The sequence below is a fragment of the Callorhinus ursinus genome, unplaced genomic scaffold (genome assembly GCF_003265705.2).
Source record: "Callorhinus ursinus isolate GAN/ISIS: 27379988/994484 unplaced genomic scaffold, GSC_fseal_2.0 scaffold10, whole genome shotgun sequence".
Classification (NCBI taxonomy): domain Eukaryota; kingdom Metazoa; phylum Chordata; class Mammalia; order Carnivora; family Otariidae; genus Callorhinus; species Callorhinus ursinus.
The window spans coordinates 22,456,943-22,472,857 of NW_027397072.1; the positions used below are offsets into that span (position 1 = coordinate 22,456,943).

The 15,915-nt window shown below is 53.1% G+C and overlaps 3 protein-coding genes across 9 annotated transcripts; 1 reads left to right on the top strand and 2 right to left on the bottom strand.

Moving 5' to 3' along the window:
- Positions 1-1,390: 1,390 nt before the first annotated feature.
- On the bottom strand, positions 1,391-6,213 carry EIF2B4 (eukaryotic translation initiation factor 2B subunit delta). 4 transcript variants are annotated; one of them, XM_025867935.2, is made up of 13 exons: positions 6,098-6,213; positions 5,670-5,713; positions 5,208-5,343; positions 4,604-4,807; positions 4,244-4,326; positions 3,964-4,055; positions 3,609-3,723; positions 3,330-3,406; positions 3,053-3,155; positions 2,651-2,778; positions 2,331-2,508; positions 1,750-1,930; positions 1,391-1,627 (listed from the first exon to the last, which is right to left on the bottom strand). In XM_025867935.2, exons 1-13 carry the CDS (start codon positions 6,126-6,128, stop codon positions 1,428-1,430), a joined length of 1,572 nt encoding a protein of 523 aa, XP_025723720.1. In that variant the 5' UTR covers positions 6,129-6,213; the 3' UTR covers positions 1,391-1,427. The 4 variants fall into 4 exon arrangements, with proteins under 4 accessions (XP_025723720.1, XP_073753265.1, XP_025723717.1 ...); XM_073897164.1 differs by lacking the exon at positions 6,098-6,213 and adding an exon at positions 5,483-5,565; XM_025867932.2 differs by lacking the exon at positions 6,098-6,213 and having other exon boundaries at positions 5,670-5,975.
- A 156-nt stretch (positions 6,214-6,369) lies between these two features.
- On the top strand, positions 6,370-12,120 carry SNX17 (sorting nexin 17). Of its 2 annotated transcripts, none has more exons than XM_025867939.2 (15): positions 6,370-6,573; positions 7,036-7,110; positions 8,135-8,252; positions 8,772-8,836; positions 9,114-9,224; positions 9,336-9,426; positions 9,579-9,666; positions 9,902-9,971; positions 10,260-10,352; positions 10,443-10,655; positions 10,770-10,895; positions 11,058-11,135; positions 11,281-11,355; positions 11,448-11,489; positions 11,582-12,120. In XM_025867939.2, the coding sequence occupies exons 1-15, from the start codon at positions 6,511-6,513 to the stop codon at positions 11,693-11,695; spliced, it is 1,422 nt and encodes a 473-aa protein (XP_025723724.1). In that variant the 5' UTR covers positions 6,370-6,510; the 3' UTR covers positions 11,696-12,120. The 2 variants fall into 2 exon arrangements, with proteins under 2 accessions (XP_025723724.1, XP_025723725.1); XM_025867940.2 differs by having other exon boundaries at positions 6,371-6,573; positions 10,443-10,646; positions 11,582-12,119.
- Positions 12,121-12,209: 89 nt separating this feature from the next.
- On the bottom strand, positions 12,210-15,859 carry ZNF513 (zinc finger protein 513). 3 transcript variants are annotated; one of them, XM_025867938.2, is made up of 4 exons: positions 15,771-15,859; positions 15,074-15,229; positions 13,471-14,058; positions 12,210-13,379 (listed from the first exon to the last, which is right to left on the bottom strand). In XM_025867938.2, exons 2-4 carry the CDS (start codon positions 15,096-15,098, stop codon positions 12,553-12,555), a joined length of 1,440 nt encoding a protein of 479 aa, XP_025723723.1. In that variant the 5' UTR covers positions 15,099-15,229; positions 15,771-15,859; the 3' UTR covers positions 12,210-12,552. The 3 variants fall into 3 exon arrangements, with proteins under 3 accessions (XP_025723723.1, XP_025723722.1, XP_073753266.1); XM_025867937.2 differs by lacking the exon at positions 15,771-15,859 and adding an exon at positions 15,481-15,753; XM_073897165.1 differs by lacking the exon at positions 15,771-15,859 and adding an exon at positions 15,355-15,436.
- Between the last annotated feature and the right edge of the window lie 56 nt (positions 15,860-15,915).

The following is a 15,915-nucleotide window of genomic DNA, read 5'->3' on the forward strand; positions in this document are numbered from 1 at the left end:
GAAACGCAGCACCACTTACTAAGTATTCTTGCCCAAGAAGTTGAATGGAAATGGGTTAGAGGAAGGAGTTAAATGATACCACATGGAAGCCAACAGTCAAATCCAGAGTGGGGAACATTTTATGATAACTTGATTTCTGGAACAGGTCAGTCCTGAGAAAAGAAGGGAGGTTGAGGAGACTGCTTCTGATAAATTGAAGACCTACTAACCAAATGTAATGTACAGATTTGCTTGGGTCCTGATTCAAACAAACCAACTGCAAAAAAGCCAGTTTTTGAGATAATCAAGGAAATTTGATTACAGACTGAACAATACTAAGAATTTAATAGGTGTAACAATAACACGGTAAACGTCTATTTTTTAGAGACACATACTGAGGTTTGTAGGAGTGAAATGATTCAGTATCTGGGATTTCCTCTAAAGTAACTTCAGCAAGGTATAAGAAAAAGAAAGCAAATGTGGTCAATCTTGATAATTATTGTATCTGGGATGGGGATTCTTAGGATAGTTCACTCTACTTCTGTTTGCAATTTTTCAATAAAACAAACACACACGTACACACAAAACAGATGACTATCCCATTTTTTTAGGCCAACCACAATGGTTAAGACTCACAATCTGGCCCCAGCCCAACCTACCTTTCCTTCTTTATCACTCACTCTCCACCTAAGTCTCAGGTCTAGCCTCACCACACCACTTGACACTTTGGACTGGCCACTCTGTTTTTGCATTCAAGCTATTCCCACTGCAGATCCGCCTTCCCATCCTTTTCCAACTGGGAAACTCCCTACCCTCATAGGTCGCATGCTCCCTGTGAAGTCTTCTCCGACCTTACTAGGTTTCCTGGCATCATCTGTGGTTGCCTCCTAGGAACTCTGTTCATACGACCAGTGGAACTTCTTTCATACTGCAGATACTGTCTACTTTCACCATGATGAGTGTTCCTCAATGGCAGATGGCATAAAAGTTAGGGGCACAGTCTCTCAATCCAGAATGCCTGAGGGATCACAAGCTGCTTTTGTTACTGTATTACCCTGGACAACTCAGTCTCTCTGTGCCTTAGCTGAGTTGCCTTGGCAAGTAACTTAACCTCTGTGTCTCAGTTTTCCTATTCATAAAATTTCCTTTTTTAGAGCTATCTTAACCTTCCTAAACAGATCAGAAAGGGATTATAGCAGTTTCGGACACATAATAAGTACTCAACATCTAAAAATACTACTTACTGATATGAAATAATTTAACATACCAATATATTAGATTAACAATCCTAAAACACTAAAGATATTTCTCTGATTTGTCCCTATATTCCTCCTCATATCTAACTCAGTGTCTGTAACCTAAATGATGGCGATACTAAAAGAGATACAAAGGCAGCAGAGTTGCTGAATGCAGGGAGTATGTCATTTATTGACCCTGGGTTCCCCCACTCACTGGTCGCTACTCTTGACTCGTAGAACAACAGGTACAGAACTGCAAGGAATCATCCCCAGCTCCGTGATCACCAGATCCACCAGTTCCGGGGGGGTCACGTCATAGACTAGATTCAACAACCGTAGGGACAGGTGGTTCTGCCAGTTAGCCAGGGCCACCTGTTCTCCTCGCTCACACAGCAGATCATCAGGGTCACCTGCAATGGGAGACATACCGATTTACGTCCGTTGAGAAAACAAGTTGTAGTTCAACCCTCCCTCCTCCCTTCCAAATCTCAGATCTTTGGAACTTTCTCTTCTGCCCTCCTGGGCTCCTTACCTAGCTCATTAGAGACAAAGGCATCAGTCTGCACACGCTCACAGAACTTGTACGTTTCACAGCAGACCAGCACTGGCACATTATGCACCCGTGCCACCAGGGCCAGCTGCGCTGTCCCTACCCGGGACATCACGGACCCGTTGGCCAGGAGTGCATGAGCTCCCAATAGCACCTTAGAAACCTATTTGTTTTGAACAGTGGAGAGGGGGAGAAAACGTGGCATGTGATTAATGCACCAAAAGGTTCCCCACTCCTGCTCAGGACAGCAGTATTAAGACAATAATAGAACTTAATGATGGCTCTTCTTGGAAAACACCTGACCATTGACCCACTGCACCTCCCACAAGAAAATGAAACTCCGAAGTTATTTTTGTCCCGTTTCCTCTTGGTGGCTGCTAGTTTACTGTCCTTACAATAACAACAATGCTAGAACATGCTGTAGGTGTTTTTCCTATTAAATATAAACAAGGATATAAAATTCTAGTATTCTTAAATAATCATAACCTTGGGAAGATAGGATTATGTCTACACCACTACACCCTTTTACCTCCAACTCTGGAGTCCCTCTCCTCTGCCCTCACCTCTGGGAGCACATAGGAGGCTGCAGGAATCAGCAGGTAGGACGCAGGGACCCCAGCACGGACCAGAGAACGTAGTGTGTGCCTTCCCTCCAGCCGTGGCCGACTGTCCACCACTACCACCCGAAACCGCCGGTCCTTAGCCCAAGCCTCCTGAAGAATTCGTGACACCAGAGATGAGCTGTAGTGAATGGAGAGGACGATTCAGTTATAGATGTCACTAACTGATAGCCAGACAGCTCATTACTAAAGAGCAAAAGGGCAGTCCCTTCTTCAGATTGTTTCACCCCCTAATTTTCTCAGTCACAGGGTCTGGAACATACCATCCATATACCAGGATCACATCCCCATTATTGATCTTCTTACACGCAAAGCGGGAAATTGCCCGAGCTGCGAGCACAATCTTCTCTTGCACATACCGATCAATGGCTGTTCGAAGTTCTGATTTGGCCTAAATGGAATAAAATGCTTAGGGAACAAGAAATGGACACATTTCTTCCTCTGATCTTCCTCTGATCATCATACCAGGTGCCTGAGCATGCGTACAATGATGGGCTCAAAGGGGGCTTAATGGGGGCCCAAAGGTGGCACAAGTCAGACAGCCCAACCACGTGCTTAACCCTGGACCAGGGCGGAATGGCCTCACTGTCCCTTCTGGGAGTCCGGGACGTGTCTCTCGGCTGTACCCTGAGGTGCACGCCTTGCCCATTGCTCATACTCATCACCTCCTCTTCCCGCTTGCAGCTGCTCACACCCGTGATCTCCTTGTTGAGGAACTTGATGGCGTTGTACATGCTTGCTGACAGGGGACGGCACTGAGCCAGGAAGCTACAAAGACAGGACCTCACGTTTGTGCGGCTCTACAACTTACGTCTGTGCTTAAAAATGTTCTCTTTAAAAAGAAGACAAGAACAGAAAAATAAAACAGGTAAAAGAGCAAGAAACAGGATACAAGAAGAGAACGAGGGGAGGTACAAGCAGACTTGCAGTGGCTGTCCTTACCTGAAGTAGGGCTTTAGTTTATTCACTAGATCCCTTGAGAGTTCTTCATTGGGAGGTGTTGTGTAATCCTGAATCACCTACAGGGTACACACAGTGGTCAGCGAAACGTCCCTTAATAAAGGTCTCTGAAAGGGGGGGTAGGGCAAGTTTCACTGAGCAAAGTGCTCTGAGGATAGAGTCATTCCCTCTGTCTCCCAGAAATTACTTTGGGTGAGAAGAAGCTGAGGTAGTGTTGGGAACAGTGGGATTCGATCCTAGAGGGAACAGGACGGGGCATACCTGCTGCAAGGCACGAAGCAGGGCAATACACCGGGCGTTGGAGCCACTGACCAGGCCCTGGGAGTACTGCAGGCCGAGTCGCACCATGGCTGGGTGGATCACAGAGGATGGGATGCTGATGGGATGGCGGTGTCACACACTTTGCAAGGGAGCTTGAGCACCTACTGCCCACCTGCCCCTGATGAAAAGGAACTTCCTTCACTAGCACAGACACCCCCATTTCCTCTAGAGTTTTGCCTTATGTGCAGGCTTCTTCCCACACATCCCATCTCAAATTTCCAGTCACTTTCAATACTGAGTCACCAAAACTCCTAGAACTTCAATTAAAAGTTATGACAGTTTCATAGGATCCTACCTCATATACTGAGTCAGAGAGTTTTGTTTGCTGTACTGGGGTAGGTGGGAGAAAAGACTGACTTTGGATCCATAATCGTTTCGTGTAGGAACCTTGACAGAACAGGAACAGGAGCAGTGGAAAGCAAGTAAACAGTGAGGCTACTTTGCACCAAATTCCCATTCTTCTCCAGGGTCTCAGTCTCACTCTGCCCTGACCACCTCACCCTCCCTCCCCGCCGACCCCCACCATCCCATCTCCCTTAGGCAATTTCTGGCCACACACTGAAACCACTTCCTACCTCTTGTTGCTCTGGTTTTTTAGCAAGCCTTCGCAGAAGTGTGAGGTCATCAACCTGAGTGTGCTCAGGGAGACGCTTCACTCCTAAAAGATGATAACCATATTTTTAAGACACTGTAGATAATAATGAGAAATCTGCTCTTAATGCATAAGGGACATCAAGAAAAACTGAACAGAGGGGAGGGGAAAAACAGGGGAGAAAACAATAGAAGAAATAAAGACAGGATGAGGTAGAGGGGAGAATTTTGAGCTCTTGGTCCCAAGGCAAAGAATGGGAAGGGAGAGCTGTTTTACCATGGGGAAGCTTGAGCTACACAAGAATTAAAATCAAAACAGAGGTCCTGAAATGAAGGGAAAGTACCTGAGGGGGTTTCTCCAGCTGTGCTGGGGCAGGCCCGAGGAGGTGGTCCTCCTTGTTCCCCTTTCCTTGCCTGTTTCAGGGCCCGCTCTGCCTCCTGCTTAGCTCGCCGTTCAGCACGAAGTTCAGCTTTACTTCGACCAGCAGCAACTTTCTCCCCAGCAGTAGCCAGCTGACTGCCTGGTCCTGGCGGTTCTTTGGTTGGGCCTACGAAATAGAAAGAAGAGGTGCCCAAGCCCCAGGCAGGTAATATCTACCTATGCCCCAGCCAAAGTTTCTCTGCTTATCTAAACTTCCTTGCAGGCGCCTGGGTGGCTCAGTTGGTTAAGCGTCTGCCTTCAGCTCAGGTCATGATCCCAGGGTCCCGGGATCGAGCCCTGCATCGGGCTCCCTGCTCAGCCCGGAACCCGGGGCTCTCTCTGCCTGCAGCTCTCCCTTCTTGTGCGCTCTTGCTCTCTCTCTGACAAATAAATAAGTAAAGTCTTAAAACAAACTTTTTCGTTTTTCACTTGCTCAAACCAACTTTGTTTGTCCTGTCTCCTCCTCTTCTCTCCCACACATCCCTCGACCAGTTCCACACCCCAGCCTTTTAAAAAAGCCTCCGCACCTTGACACTGGGCTGCAGGTACAGCAGAGCCAGTTTCTGGTTCTGCTCCCTTTTCCTCCTTCCGTTTCTTCTTCTGCTGTTTCTTTTCCTTCCGAAGCTGCAGCTTCTCTTCTTGGGTCATCTCCCTCCCTGCTGCCTGAGACACAGACATAGAATACTGCTCTTCCCCAACAATTCCAAAGACGAAGAAACATTACTGGTGCCTTCCAAGATTCCTATAAGGTAAAGCCCCTAATCCTCTCCCAACTCTAACCAGCTAGCTGTTACAAGCTTACATCCCATAGAGATCGAAGTTTCTCCTCCAGGATCAGAGTCACATACTGTTAAGGCTGAAAGAATTCTGTAAAATCTCGTTTTCCTGAGAAATACAGTGAAACGGGGATGGAGGCTGGGGCGGAATGAAGCTGACACAGCCTCCTGCGTAGAGCTTGACAGGCGTTTTGGGAGGGCATCCTCACTTACCCCAGGCCGAGTAGAAAGCTCCGCCTTCATCCCAGACCCCGAGTCTGCATCAGAAAACAGGTCACAAAGTGAGCCAGAGAGGCTCCGGGAGGGTTTGGAGGGGCTTGTACCCGGCGCGGCTGGCTGCTGGGTTGGCATGACCACAGCCCCGCCGCCAGGCGGGAGGCAAGCCAGGGATCCGCGTGGGGACGCAATGCGCCGCAGGATCAAAAGGAAGGCGGGGGAGGGAGCCGAGCGGGGCCCCCCACCCTTCTCGCCCAGAGCCAGCCGGTACGCGGCGCGGGGCTGCGCCCCAAGGCAGTGCACCCCAGCGTCCGGAGAGGCGCCGGAACGGAACGACAGGACCCAGAGGGACTCAGGGCTCGGCCGTAGCCGTCTACCGCCCGGCGGCTCGCGTACCTGTGAGTGCTCCCCTGCCCTTCACTCACCCTCACGGACAGCCACAGCCACGGCAGCCATCACCCTCGGTCCTAGGCTCCGCCCGCCGCAGTCCCTGGGCCTACAGCGCCACCTGGGTCGACACCCGCGGCGCGCAGCCCTCCGCGGACTACAATGTCCGACGTGCACTGGGGCTCCGCCCCGGACTACGGGCACTGAGGAGGGCCCTCTCAGCTTTGAGCTCCCAGGCGTGGCAGTCGCCTCTTGCCCTTTAGACTACAGTTCCCAGCATGCCAGGGGGGCTGCGCCCAGAGAGGACGTCCCACCACTCTTTCCACCTCCGATCCCACCCCCCCAAAATGGCGAGTGAGGCAGCGGGGACGCGCTGAGCGGCGGAGGCGAGCGTGTAAAGCCGCTGCGGCCCTGTCAGTCCGGAGCCCAGCTGGGCCCTGCCGCAGGGAACATGCACTTTTCCATTCCTGAAACCGAGTCCCGCAGCGGGGACAGCGGCGGCTCCGCCTACGTGGTGAGGAGCGGCCGGAGCCGGGCCGGGCAGGGGCGGGGATAACGGGCCGGAGCCCTCTCAGAGCGGCCTCCGAGGCCTGGCCGCCACCCTTGGGGCCTGGTCCCAGGCCGCCGACTCCCGACGGCCTCGCTGGGAGCTTATATCCCGTCTCAGATTCGTCCAAAGGTCGCCCAAGCTCCCGCAGGTCCTTTGTTCGCCCGCGTCGTCTCCCTCTGGCTGGGCCGCGGCCGCTCTGGTGGGCGTCACTGGCCTCTTGGGGAGGGAGCCTGCGGCATGAGCGCCCGAGTTGCCCCCGGCTGGTCCTTCTGCTTTAGGACCTGGCCCTGGGGAAAACAGACTGATAAACCCTCTGACGGTCTCGGTGCGTTACTCAGGCGGAGCTTGTGCCAGACGACTTCTGGCCAGGGTTTTCAAGGGATCGCCCATACCGCGACCCTATAATGCCTGCTTTTGTGTCTTCAGGCCTATAACATTCACGTGAATGGAGTCCTGCATTGCCGGGTGCGCTACAGCCAGCTCCTGGGGCTGCACGAGCAGGTGGGACTAGCACCCCTTGAGGCAGCTTTCCTACACCTTTCCTACACCTGGGCATCAGTGTCTCCATTTTACCCCTCTTGGCTTCCTCGTAGATTGTGTAGTTTCCCTTTAATCACTGCCACTGGGGAGGATCTGGTACTTTATCTTATCGATTGACATTTCTGGGGAACTCCCTCAGAAGCTTACTGTCTGCGGCTCTAACTGCTCCTCTTTATACTCAAATCTGCCTCTCTGCTTCCCTGTCCCCAGTCTTACTTCAGCCTTTGCCTGTGCATGGAAAAACCTACCTCCCCCTCTGCTGCCAAAGCACATTTTTTTTCTATCATCTGAGCTGCAACTTGAAATTCTTTTCCCTTCTCAGACAAATCATTCACCGATCCTTCTGTGCTCTTTAGCTCATTTCAATGGGCCTACCTATTCAGTTATCCTTATGTATCTCTGATGCAGTGTTTCTATGTTCTCCTCACCAGGTTGCAAGGTCTCTTCAACTCAGTACAGAGTCCTGGTTCTATTGATAACTAGCTGTGCAACCCTGAGCAGTTACATAATTTCTTTGGGCCTTAGTTTCTAAGACCGAAAAATGTATTTGTTGATCTGCAAAGTCCCTTTAAGTCTTAACACATTTTGTGAGTGTATTTAGCTGTACTTAACTGGGAACATAAATTTTCCTTATAAAGTTCTTTGTTTCCTGTGAGGGTTCGATGGACACAGTCTTGCTAAATAATCAAAGGGTACCGTAGGCCCTGGCCCTATACAAACCTTACCCACACTGTGAAGGGGCTGACTTGTACATAGTAAGATAGGAAAGAACTTATATTTAGGACAGAGGAACAGCTCCACTGGGATGCTACCTCTGCCCAAGGAAGGATTTCCTGGATAACCAGGGTAGATTGTGGGGGGGTGGGGGGGGAGAGGCGGGGAGCTGAGGGAAGGGAAGGGGAACCCAAGAGAACATTGTAAGTGTGGATTGTCTCTTTCATTTGCTATATTTTATGTGAAGGGTCGTATCTCTTTCTCCAAATAGCTTCGGAAGGAGTATGGGGCCAATGTTCTTCCTGCATTTCCCCCAAAGAAGCTTTTCTCTCTGACACCTGCTGAGGTAGAACAGAGGAGAGAGCAGTTAGAGAAGTACATGCAAGCTGGTGAGTGGTTGGAGGGAACTTTAGGCTGTGTTGAGAGCTATGGGAAGAGACTCAAAGCAGTTGGTTCTGTAGACTGGCCTGAATTAATTTCTACATCTGGGGAGCCTCTTGTTTGATCTCTTATTTAATTAGGAAAAGTAAATAGCACGCAAGGATGCGCTAGGTATTAGCAGAGCAATTTGGTCAATATACTAATACAGTCTGGAAATACAGTGTAACACTACATAGTCTTAAAGGAGTTTAGATTGGTGGGGAGAACTTAATTTGCATCTGACGTGCTTTAGAGTAACATCATTGTTATTTCCCTAGTTCTGTAGACTGGACTCAACTAGATGGCAGCCAAGGGTGGGGCAGGTGAAGAATATATGCAAACATTGAGTGAGGTGAGGCCAGCTGGGGGATATGACAGGCCATCATCAGCCCAGGAAGTGGGGTAGGGGGGAACCTACCAAGAACAGAACTGGGGGAAGTCCAGAGGGAGTCCTGAGTTACTGGAGTAGTGTTCTCTTGTCCCCACAGTTCGGCAAGACCCGCTGCTTGGGAGCAGTGAGACCTTCAATAGCTTCCTGCGTCGGGCACAACAGGTAAGGCTCTGGGTGGGAACGAGATTTAAGGGAAGGGCTTTCCTGTAGGGCCATGTCATTTTAAGGCAGTGGCTACGGAAGAGTCATCCTGGTACCTTTTTTTATGGGAGGGGGCTTCTGCTGTACCAGTGAAATCAAGGAAACCCAGCCTGTAATTAAGCAACTGCGAATAAAAACACTAGAAGGACCTAGAAATAGAGAGTTGGGGATGGGTCAGAGCTGGACGCTGGGCAGGTGTTAACAAGGCAGTACCTCCATTCTCACGTATTCACACCAGGAGACACAGCAGGTCCCTACCGAGGAGGTTTCCTTGGAGGTGCTGCTCAGCAACGGGCAGAAAGTTCTGGTCAATGTGCTAACTTCAGATCAGACTGAAGATGTCCTAGAGGTGAGGCACTTGTACTTCACTGCCCCACCTCCCCCGCACCCCAGGGTCCCAGGTTTGGGGGTGACTGGAACCAGCCAGTATGATGAGCTGTACTTGCTTCCCTATCCCCAGGCTGTGGCTGCAAAGCTGGATCTTCCAGATGACTTGATTGGATACTTTAGTCTCTTTCTAGTTCGAGAAAAAGAGGATGGAACCTTTTCTTGTGAGTTTCTGTGGACATGACTGCTTCCTTGTTCTTCTAGTAGTGAATTTGCCCCACTAGTTCTTCCCCAAATCTGACATTTCCTCAGGGCTCTTCTCCTGACTTTTCTCCCCTTGAGTCATATGACATTTCTTTTTTTTTTTAACCCATAGTTGTACGGAAGTTGCAAGAGTTTGAGCTGCCTTATGTGTCTGTTACCAGTCTTCGGAGTCAAGAGTATAAGATTGTGCTAAGGAAGAGGTCAGGGCTGGGCTTGGAGGAGGGGGAGGGTGCTGGATTGATAACTGGGCCATGTACTGAGACAGAATAACCTTGACAAGGGGGTAGCACTGGGTGTTTATACCAGGCCTCCCAAGGTTCCTCCCACTATACCACCATAGTTGCCCGATAGTTCCAGATTGCTATTTTCTATTCCACCTCTCTTGCCTTACCCCAGCTTAGCCCCATTACCCCTTTCCACCCCTTGGCCTCACAGTTATTGGGACTCTGCCTATGATGACGATGTCATGGAGAACCGGGTTGGCCTGAACCTGCTTTATGCTCAGGTGAGCTTGGAGCTGCCTCAGAACCCTTCCCCTGAAATAGATACTGGTGTCCCACTCTGCCAAGGAAACTCTTCATGTCTGTACACCCAGTTCACGGGAAAGTTCCTAGAATACTATCAGGACACCTGGCACTGTTCCTACTTTGTAAGCTGATATAGTCAAGGACTCATTGCAAAGAGGTTGCTCAAGCGTGGGGTTAAGGGTCAGGCTGGACAGAGGTAACTGGACACTTTTCTTGGACCTCTGATTGGAAGCCCCAAACCCCCCCACCCCTTGTCTCTACCTTAGACAGTATCAGACATTGAGCGTGGGTGGATTCTGGTCACCAAGGAGCAGCACCGGCAGCTCAAATCTCTGCAGGAGAAGGTCTCCAAGAAGGAGGTGAGCCTGCTTTCCTGTCTCCTTCCAAGGGTTGTTTTCTGACTCACCCCGTCCCTTCCTGACCCACCCCGTGTGGTGACTGGGTTTCAGTTCCTGCGGCTGGCACAGACGCTGCGGCACTATGGCTACTTGCGCTTTGATGCCTGTGTAGCTGACTTCCCAGAGAAGGACTGTCCCGTGGTGGTGAGCGCAGGCAACAGTGAGCTCAGCCTCCAGCTCCGCCTGCCTGGCCAGCAGCTCCGCGAAGGCTCCTTCCGGGTCACCCGCATGCGGTGCTGGCGGGTCACCTCCTCTGTGAGTTGGGTAGGCCTTTGGGATGGTGGCCTGGCAAGCCTTGAGCTTCAGGAATGGGCTGCAGTAGATCAAGGAGGGAGGCAGATTGGCTGGAACAATCTCAGCCTATCCTTTCTCTACCAGGTGCCACTGCCCAGTGGAGGCACAAGCAGCCCAGGCCGGGGCCGGGGTGAGGTGCGCCTGGAACTGGCTTTTGAATACCTCATGAGCAAGGACCGGCTACAGTGGGTCACCATCACCAGCCCCCAGGTGTGAGCCCACCCTCAGGCCTCCTCTGGAGCCCATTGCACCGTCTCTTAGATACCCAAGTCTAGGGCTTCCAGGACTCCATGTGAGTGGGAGCCCTTGTCTTAGGGGTGTTGGGCTCAGGATGACCACTCTAGTCAGGCTGAGCTCTCTTCTTGCCCTCAGGCTATCATGATGAGTATCTGCTTGCAGTCCATGGTAGATGAACTGATGGTGAAGAAATCTGGTGGCAGCATCAGGAAGGTAAGCAACAGGTGTGGACCAAGCAGCTGAGTGGTTGTGCCCTGCCTCTTGTCCTAAGTGTGAAGCTTCTCCCAAGAGGAAGGAGAAGTGGTGGGGATTCCAAAGGGATCTTGCTCTTACCAGCACTTCACGTCTCCATCCCTAGATGCTGCGCCGGCGAGTGGGGGGCACCCTGAGACGCTCAGACAGCCAGCAAGCAGTGAAGTCCCCACCCCTGCTTGTACGTATCACTTTCTGATCAGTACCCCAGCTGCCAGCCTTGCCTTAGCTCCCTCAGTGAGGTTTCTGACACCTCTGTCTCTTCTTCCCCAGGAGTCACCCGATGCCAGCCGGGAGTCCACGGTCAAACTCTCAGTGAGTTTCCCATGAGGGTTGGTGAGGTTGGCATGGGTAGGGCATCTCAGGGAGGCCCAAGCCCTCTGACCCCAACCCTGCCTTTGTTACAGAGCAAGCTGAGTGCCGTGAGCTTGCGGGGGATTGGCAGTCCCAGCACAGATGCCAGTGCCAGTGACGTCCACGGCAATTTTGCCTTCGAGGGCATTGGAGATGAGGATCTGTGATCTCCAGTGCCCAGATGTCTGCCCTCTACCCCGGAGGAATGTTGAGAAACTTGCCCTGTGCCTCTATCCCCCAAGCCGGTGGGGGGGAGGGTGTCTTTTCCTTCCTTCCTTCCTTCCCCTTTCTTCTCTTGGCCAGGGGCTTCCTAACCCACCTTCCCTTCCACCCCCTGGGTTGGCTGCACAAAGGATTGTTCTTTCTTTTCAGAGCTGGCCCTCAATGCCAAATTAGCATTTAGTATTTTGCACAAAGTCCAAGGGACCATGGCTACCTGCCTTGGGGAGGAAACACAGCTTCCCCTGTGGCTGCTTCTGGCTTCTCGGGGCCATGGGCCAAGGGGATGGGCAGAGGTCTGTGTATGGTCTGGCCCAGCTCCCCGTCATTAAACTCAAGCCTGATTGCTGCCTACCTCTGTTTCCCTTCACTGCCCCGGCTCCCCCCCATCACAGCACAGACTGCTGTGCTAAGGGTGAGGTGGAGCTGTGCTTGCCACTGCCAACTTCGCATAGACATGGCTTTGTTAGTGTTTCCTTTATTATAAAGCACTGAAATAAGTTAAATAAACAGGTGGGAGGCTGGGCAGTCCCCCAGCCAGTTCCTCTGCTGCCCCTGGGAGCAGTGGAGGTGAATGCAGGGCCCTTCTCACTGAGCTCATGAAGTGCCTCAGTCAAGGAAGGCCCCCTGGTCCGTATGGGCCCCTCGCCCATGGGGTTTGGGCTGGTCCATATAGTGCCTAGGTTAGTCTGTGGAGCCCCTGGCCAGCGGGGGAGGAAGTAGAAGGTGGCTTCCGGTCCATCTGTATAAAAGGTACAGGAGAGGCAGGGCTAATCCACAGGGCCCTGAGGGAGAAGGACCTAGTTCAGGGCGAGTCCGTGTGGAGAGCCCGGCTACCAGCAGCACTCAAAGCTGTTGGGCCCCGAGAGCTCAACATAGAGGAGGGGCTGTGAGGTGGGGCCCAGCCCTCGGAGGCCGAGAGGCCAGGCCCTCCTGCCCCACCATGGCCGTGCACCTTCTGGTGGCGTTTGTAGTTGTCCCAGTGGCCCGTGGTGTAGGCGCAGGTGGCACAGCGGAAGGGCTTCTCGCCTGTGTGCCGCAGCATGTGGCGTTTGAGGTTCATGCTCTGATTGCAGCTGTAGTTGCAAAGGCTACACCGAAAAGGTTTGTCCCCAGAGTGGATGCGACCGTGACGCTTGAGGTTGGCCAAGTTGCCACAGGCATAGGGGCAGAGGGGGCACTTGTAGGGCTTCTCTCCTGTGTGGACGCGCTGGTGCCGTTTCAGGTTATCCAGATGAGCAGAGGCATAGGGACAGCGGGCGCAGCGAAAGGGCTTCTCGCCACTATGTGTCTTCATGTGCCGGGCCAGGTGGTTGGGATAGTGAGTGGCAAAGGGGCAGAGGCTACAGGCAAAGCCTTTGTCACTGGGGCCCTGGGGCCCCCCACTGGCACCCCCTCCAGGCTCTCCTCGCATGCAGCGCCCGCACATGGCAGCTCCCAGCCGGCTACCGTCCCCCTCCTCCAGCTCCTGTCCACAGTTGCGGCAGGTCCAAGGGAACAGCAGCTCTGGCAGTGGTTCTGATCCAGTCCCACAGAGGCCCTCCCCATCACCCCGCAGCTGCCCACAGTCCGGCAGGAAACTGGCACCACCTGGTGGCACATGGAGGCTCAAGTCCGGAAGCAGCAGAGCATCTGTGGGGACAGTGAGATCTGAGCTATGAATCCAAGTATCCCTAGGGCCACCCACCCACAACCCAGGTTCTTTTGGGTTCTGGCTTTTTACCTTCAGGTCGCCGGGGCACTGCCCCCTCCTGCTCTGTGGGACTGGGAGGCCGGGTGGGACGTGGAGCGCAGCAGCGGAAGCCACAGGTCGGGCAGGGAGGAGTGGGGGGCCCCGCGTGGGTGCGCTGATGCCGCCTCAGGTTGCCCAGGCTGCTGCAGGCAAAGGGGCAGTGGGGACAGCGGTAGGGCTTCTCGCCAGTGTGGGTGCGGGTATGTCGCGTCAGGTTGACGAGCTGGGCTGAGGCGTAGGGGCAGCGGCCACAGCGGAACGGCTTCTCCCCGCTGTGTGTCTGCATGTGCCGCTTCAGGTGGCTCGAGTAGTGGGACACGAAGGCGCAGAGGCGGCATGAGTATAGTAGCCGTGGGGGCAGCGGGGGCCCCCCACCCGGCCCTCCTGCCCCACAACACGGCCCCTCACCTGTCGGCCCCCCACACAGCTGGCAGGCTGGGCCTGGCCTCTCACCCCTGGCCTCCCCTGGACCCCTGGCTGGTTCCTCAACTTCACTCTCGGCACTTAGTGGCCGGCCGCCCCCAGACTCGTCATCACTCAGCCCGTAGGGAAGCCCAGGCCTGGCCCCCAGAGAGTCTCCTGGTAAGACAGACATGAGAAGAGACATCAACATGGGGTAGGACCAGGCTCCAAACTCGCTTAGTGGTGTCTCCCCTCCCCTTGCTTGGCCCCACCCTTCACTTCAGTGATCCTGAAAATTCAATATGAATTATCTGCTTCTGAGTCTGTACTAACCTAGTGATGACAGCTGTACCTAATTCCACTGCACGGAAAAAGATCAAAGGCTCACAGTGGACCACAGGCTGAAATGAACCAATAGTGTAATTAGCTGATTCTTGGGATAAGAAAGTTAAGTAAAAATACACAAGGCAGAGGCCTGAGACCTTATTCTAAGCTCCATGTTAGTAAGCTCCTTTTTAGTACAGAGCTGATTAGAAAATAAAAACTATGTCAAGAGTGAGGCAAAATCTGGAGTGAAGTGGATACAAAGTAATGTGCCTAAAAAACATTTTCGTTTACATGGATTCCCTCAATGATTTTCAAAAACATCCTTCGTATAGGTGGCAAAACATCCTTCGTATAGATGGCACAAGTTGGTAGGTGGTGCAGCAAATTAGGATGGGGTGATGTTATGATTGTCAGGGAAAAGGACTATGCAAGAATACTTGGGGGTAGGGACCAAAACCTTGGGAAAGGGTTTATGCTGCAGGTTAAAGGGAGTTAGATTAGGTATAACTTAATTTGAATAAGAAGTTGTTTCCCTGAACCTCTTAAACTTCACCAAGGAATGTGCTAGGCAGGAGAACAAGGTTATTAAAAGGGCATTAACTTTTAACCACTTGCTCCATGTGATTCATCCACTGTCCTGTTCATACCACCTTCGGACCAGGCCCCAGAACTTCACCTCAACAAAGTGATGGAGCTCAATGGACCATTAGGCAAGTGAAAAAATCTAGCTCAAATCTAAATAAAATCATCCCTAGGTTGTGGCACTGTTTCGTGTTTTGCTCACTGGCACTAAATCCTAACCCGCCTCCGGAAGGGCTGAGGTTCCAGTGACCACTAAATCCTTGATCAAGTCCCTCAAACCCACCTTCAGAGTCTCTCTCGAAGCCCATGAGCTGGTCGCTGTTGCCGTCACCTTCCTCCTCTTCCTCTTCCTCCTCAAACTCCAGATCCTGGCCTAGTAGCAAATCACTCTCCAATACCAGGGCCCCGGGTCCTTCGTCGAGGGAGTCTTCGGTATCCACTGAAGAGGGGAGGGGGCTTGTAGATTCTCCCTCAGGAACCGTGCCCATCATCCCGCAAGCCGGGAACTAGCCCTCGCAGCCCGTACTTTCCGAACTCGCAGACCCTCTCGGGTTCCCTTAGTACCTCGGTAGGAAGCTAGGAGTCCAGATCGCCCACCCCATCCCTCAGGAGTTCCCCTCCACCCCGACCTGAACCCACTCCACTGACCCCACCCCCGCTCCTCCCCCCTCGCGGCCCCTGACCCCTGACCTTTGACCCCCTCGCATTTCACGGGCTGCGGGTGGCTCTGCTTCCTTCGGGGCATCGTGACCGGCTCCAGCCCGACGCGCCTCCGGCCTGCGGCCGCCCGGCCCCGCCCCTCCTAATCCGGCCTGCCCGCCCACCCTTCCTCTCAGGGCCCGCGGGCCGCCTCCATGCAGCGGCGCGGGCCCCGGGCAGCCCCCGGCCCTGGCCCCGGCGCCCAGCTCAGGCCGCTCCCGCCGCCGCCGCCGCGTCCATTCATGGAGCCCCCTACCCCCCCTACGGAGACCAGCTGGTACCTCCGTCCTCGCTTCCGCTTCCGCTGCCGCAGAGCCACACGGGACGCGTAGTCCGGGGACAAGCGAAAGCGGCGAAAACGTCCAGAGCGTGACCAGGAAGTGATTGTGACGAAAGGAAGCGGGCAAGCCAATCAGAGGTCAGACA

Bases quoted from the DNA above. Each gene is read 5' to 3' on its own strand.
- EIF2B4 (XM_025867932.2), bottom strand. From the start codon at position 5,807: ATGCCAACCCAGCAGCCAGCCGCGCCGGGTACAAGCCCCTCCAAACCC. The intron at 4,808-5,207 runs GTGCGGAGGCTT...TCTATTTCGTAG, and splicing joins ACCTGCAGCCCAGTGTCAAG to GCCCAACCAAAGAACCGCCA. The intron at 2,779-3,052 runs GTGATGAGTATG...TATTCCATTTAG, and splicing joins GCTGCAAGCGGGAAGAGGAG to GCCAAATCAGAACTTCGAAC.
- SNX17 (XM_025867939.2), top strand. From the start codon at position 6,511: ATGCACTTTTCCATTCCTGAAACCGAGTCCCGCAGCGGGGACAGCGGC. The intron at 9,225-9,335 runs GTGAGGCACTTG...CCCTATCCCCAG, and splicing joins AGACTGAAGATGTCCTAGAG to GCTGTGGCTGCAAAGCTGGA. The intron at 11,490-11,581 runs GTGAGTTTCCCA...CCTTTGTTACAG, and splicing joins AGTCCACGGTCAAACTCTCA to AGCAAGCTGAGTGCCGTGAG.
- ZNF513 (XM_025867937.2), bottom strand. From the start codon at position 15,535: ATGCCCCGAAGGAAGCAGAGCCACCCGCAGCCCGTGAAATGCGAGGGG. The intron at 15,230-15,480 runs GTCAGGGGTCAG...TCCCCTCTTCAG, and splicing joins GAAATGCGAGGGGGTCAAAG to TGGATACCGAAGACTCCCTC. The intron at 14,059-15,073 runs GTGGGTTTGAGG...CTGTCTTACCAG, and splicing joins CTTCGAGAGAGACTCTGAAG to GAGACTCTCTGGGGGCCAGG.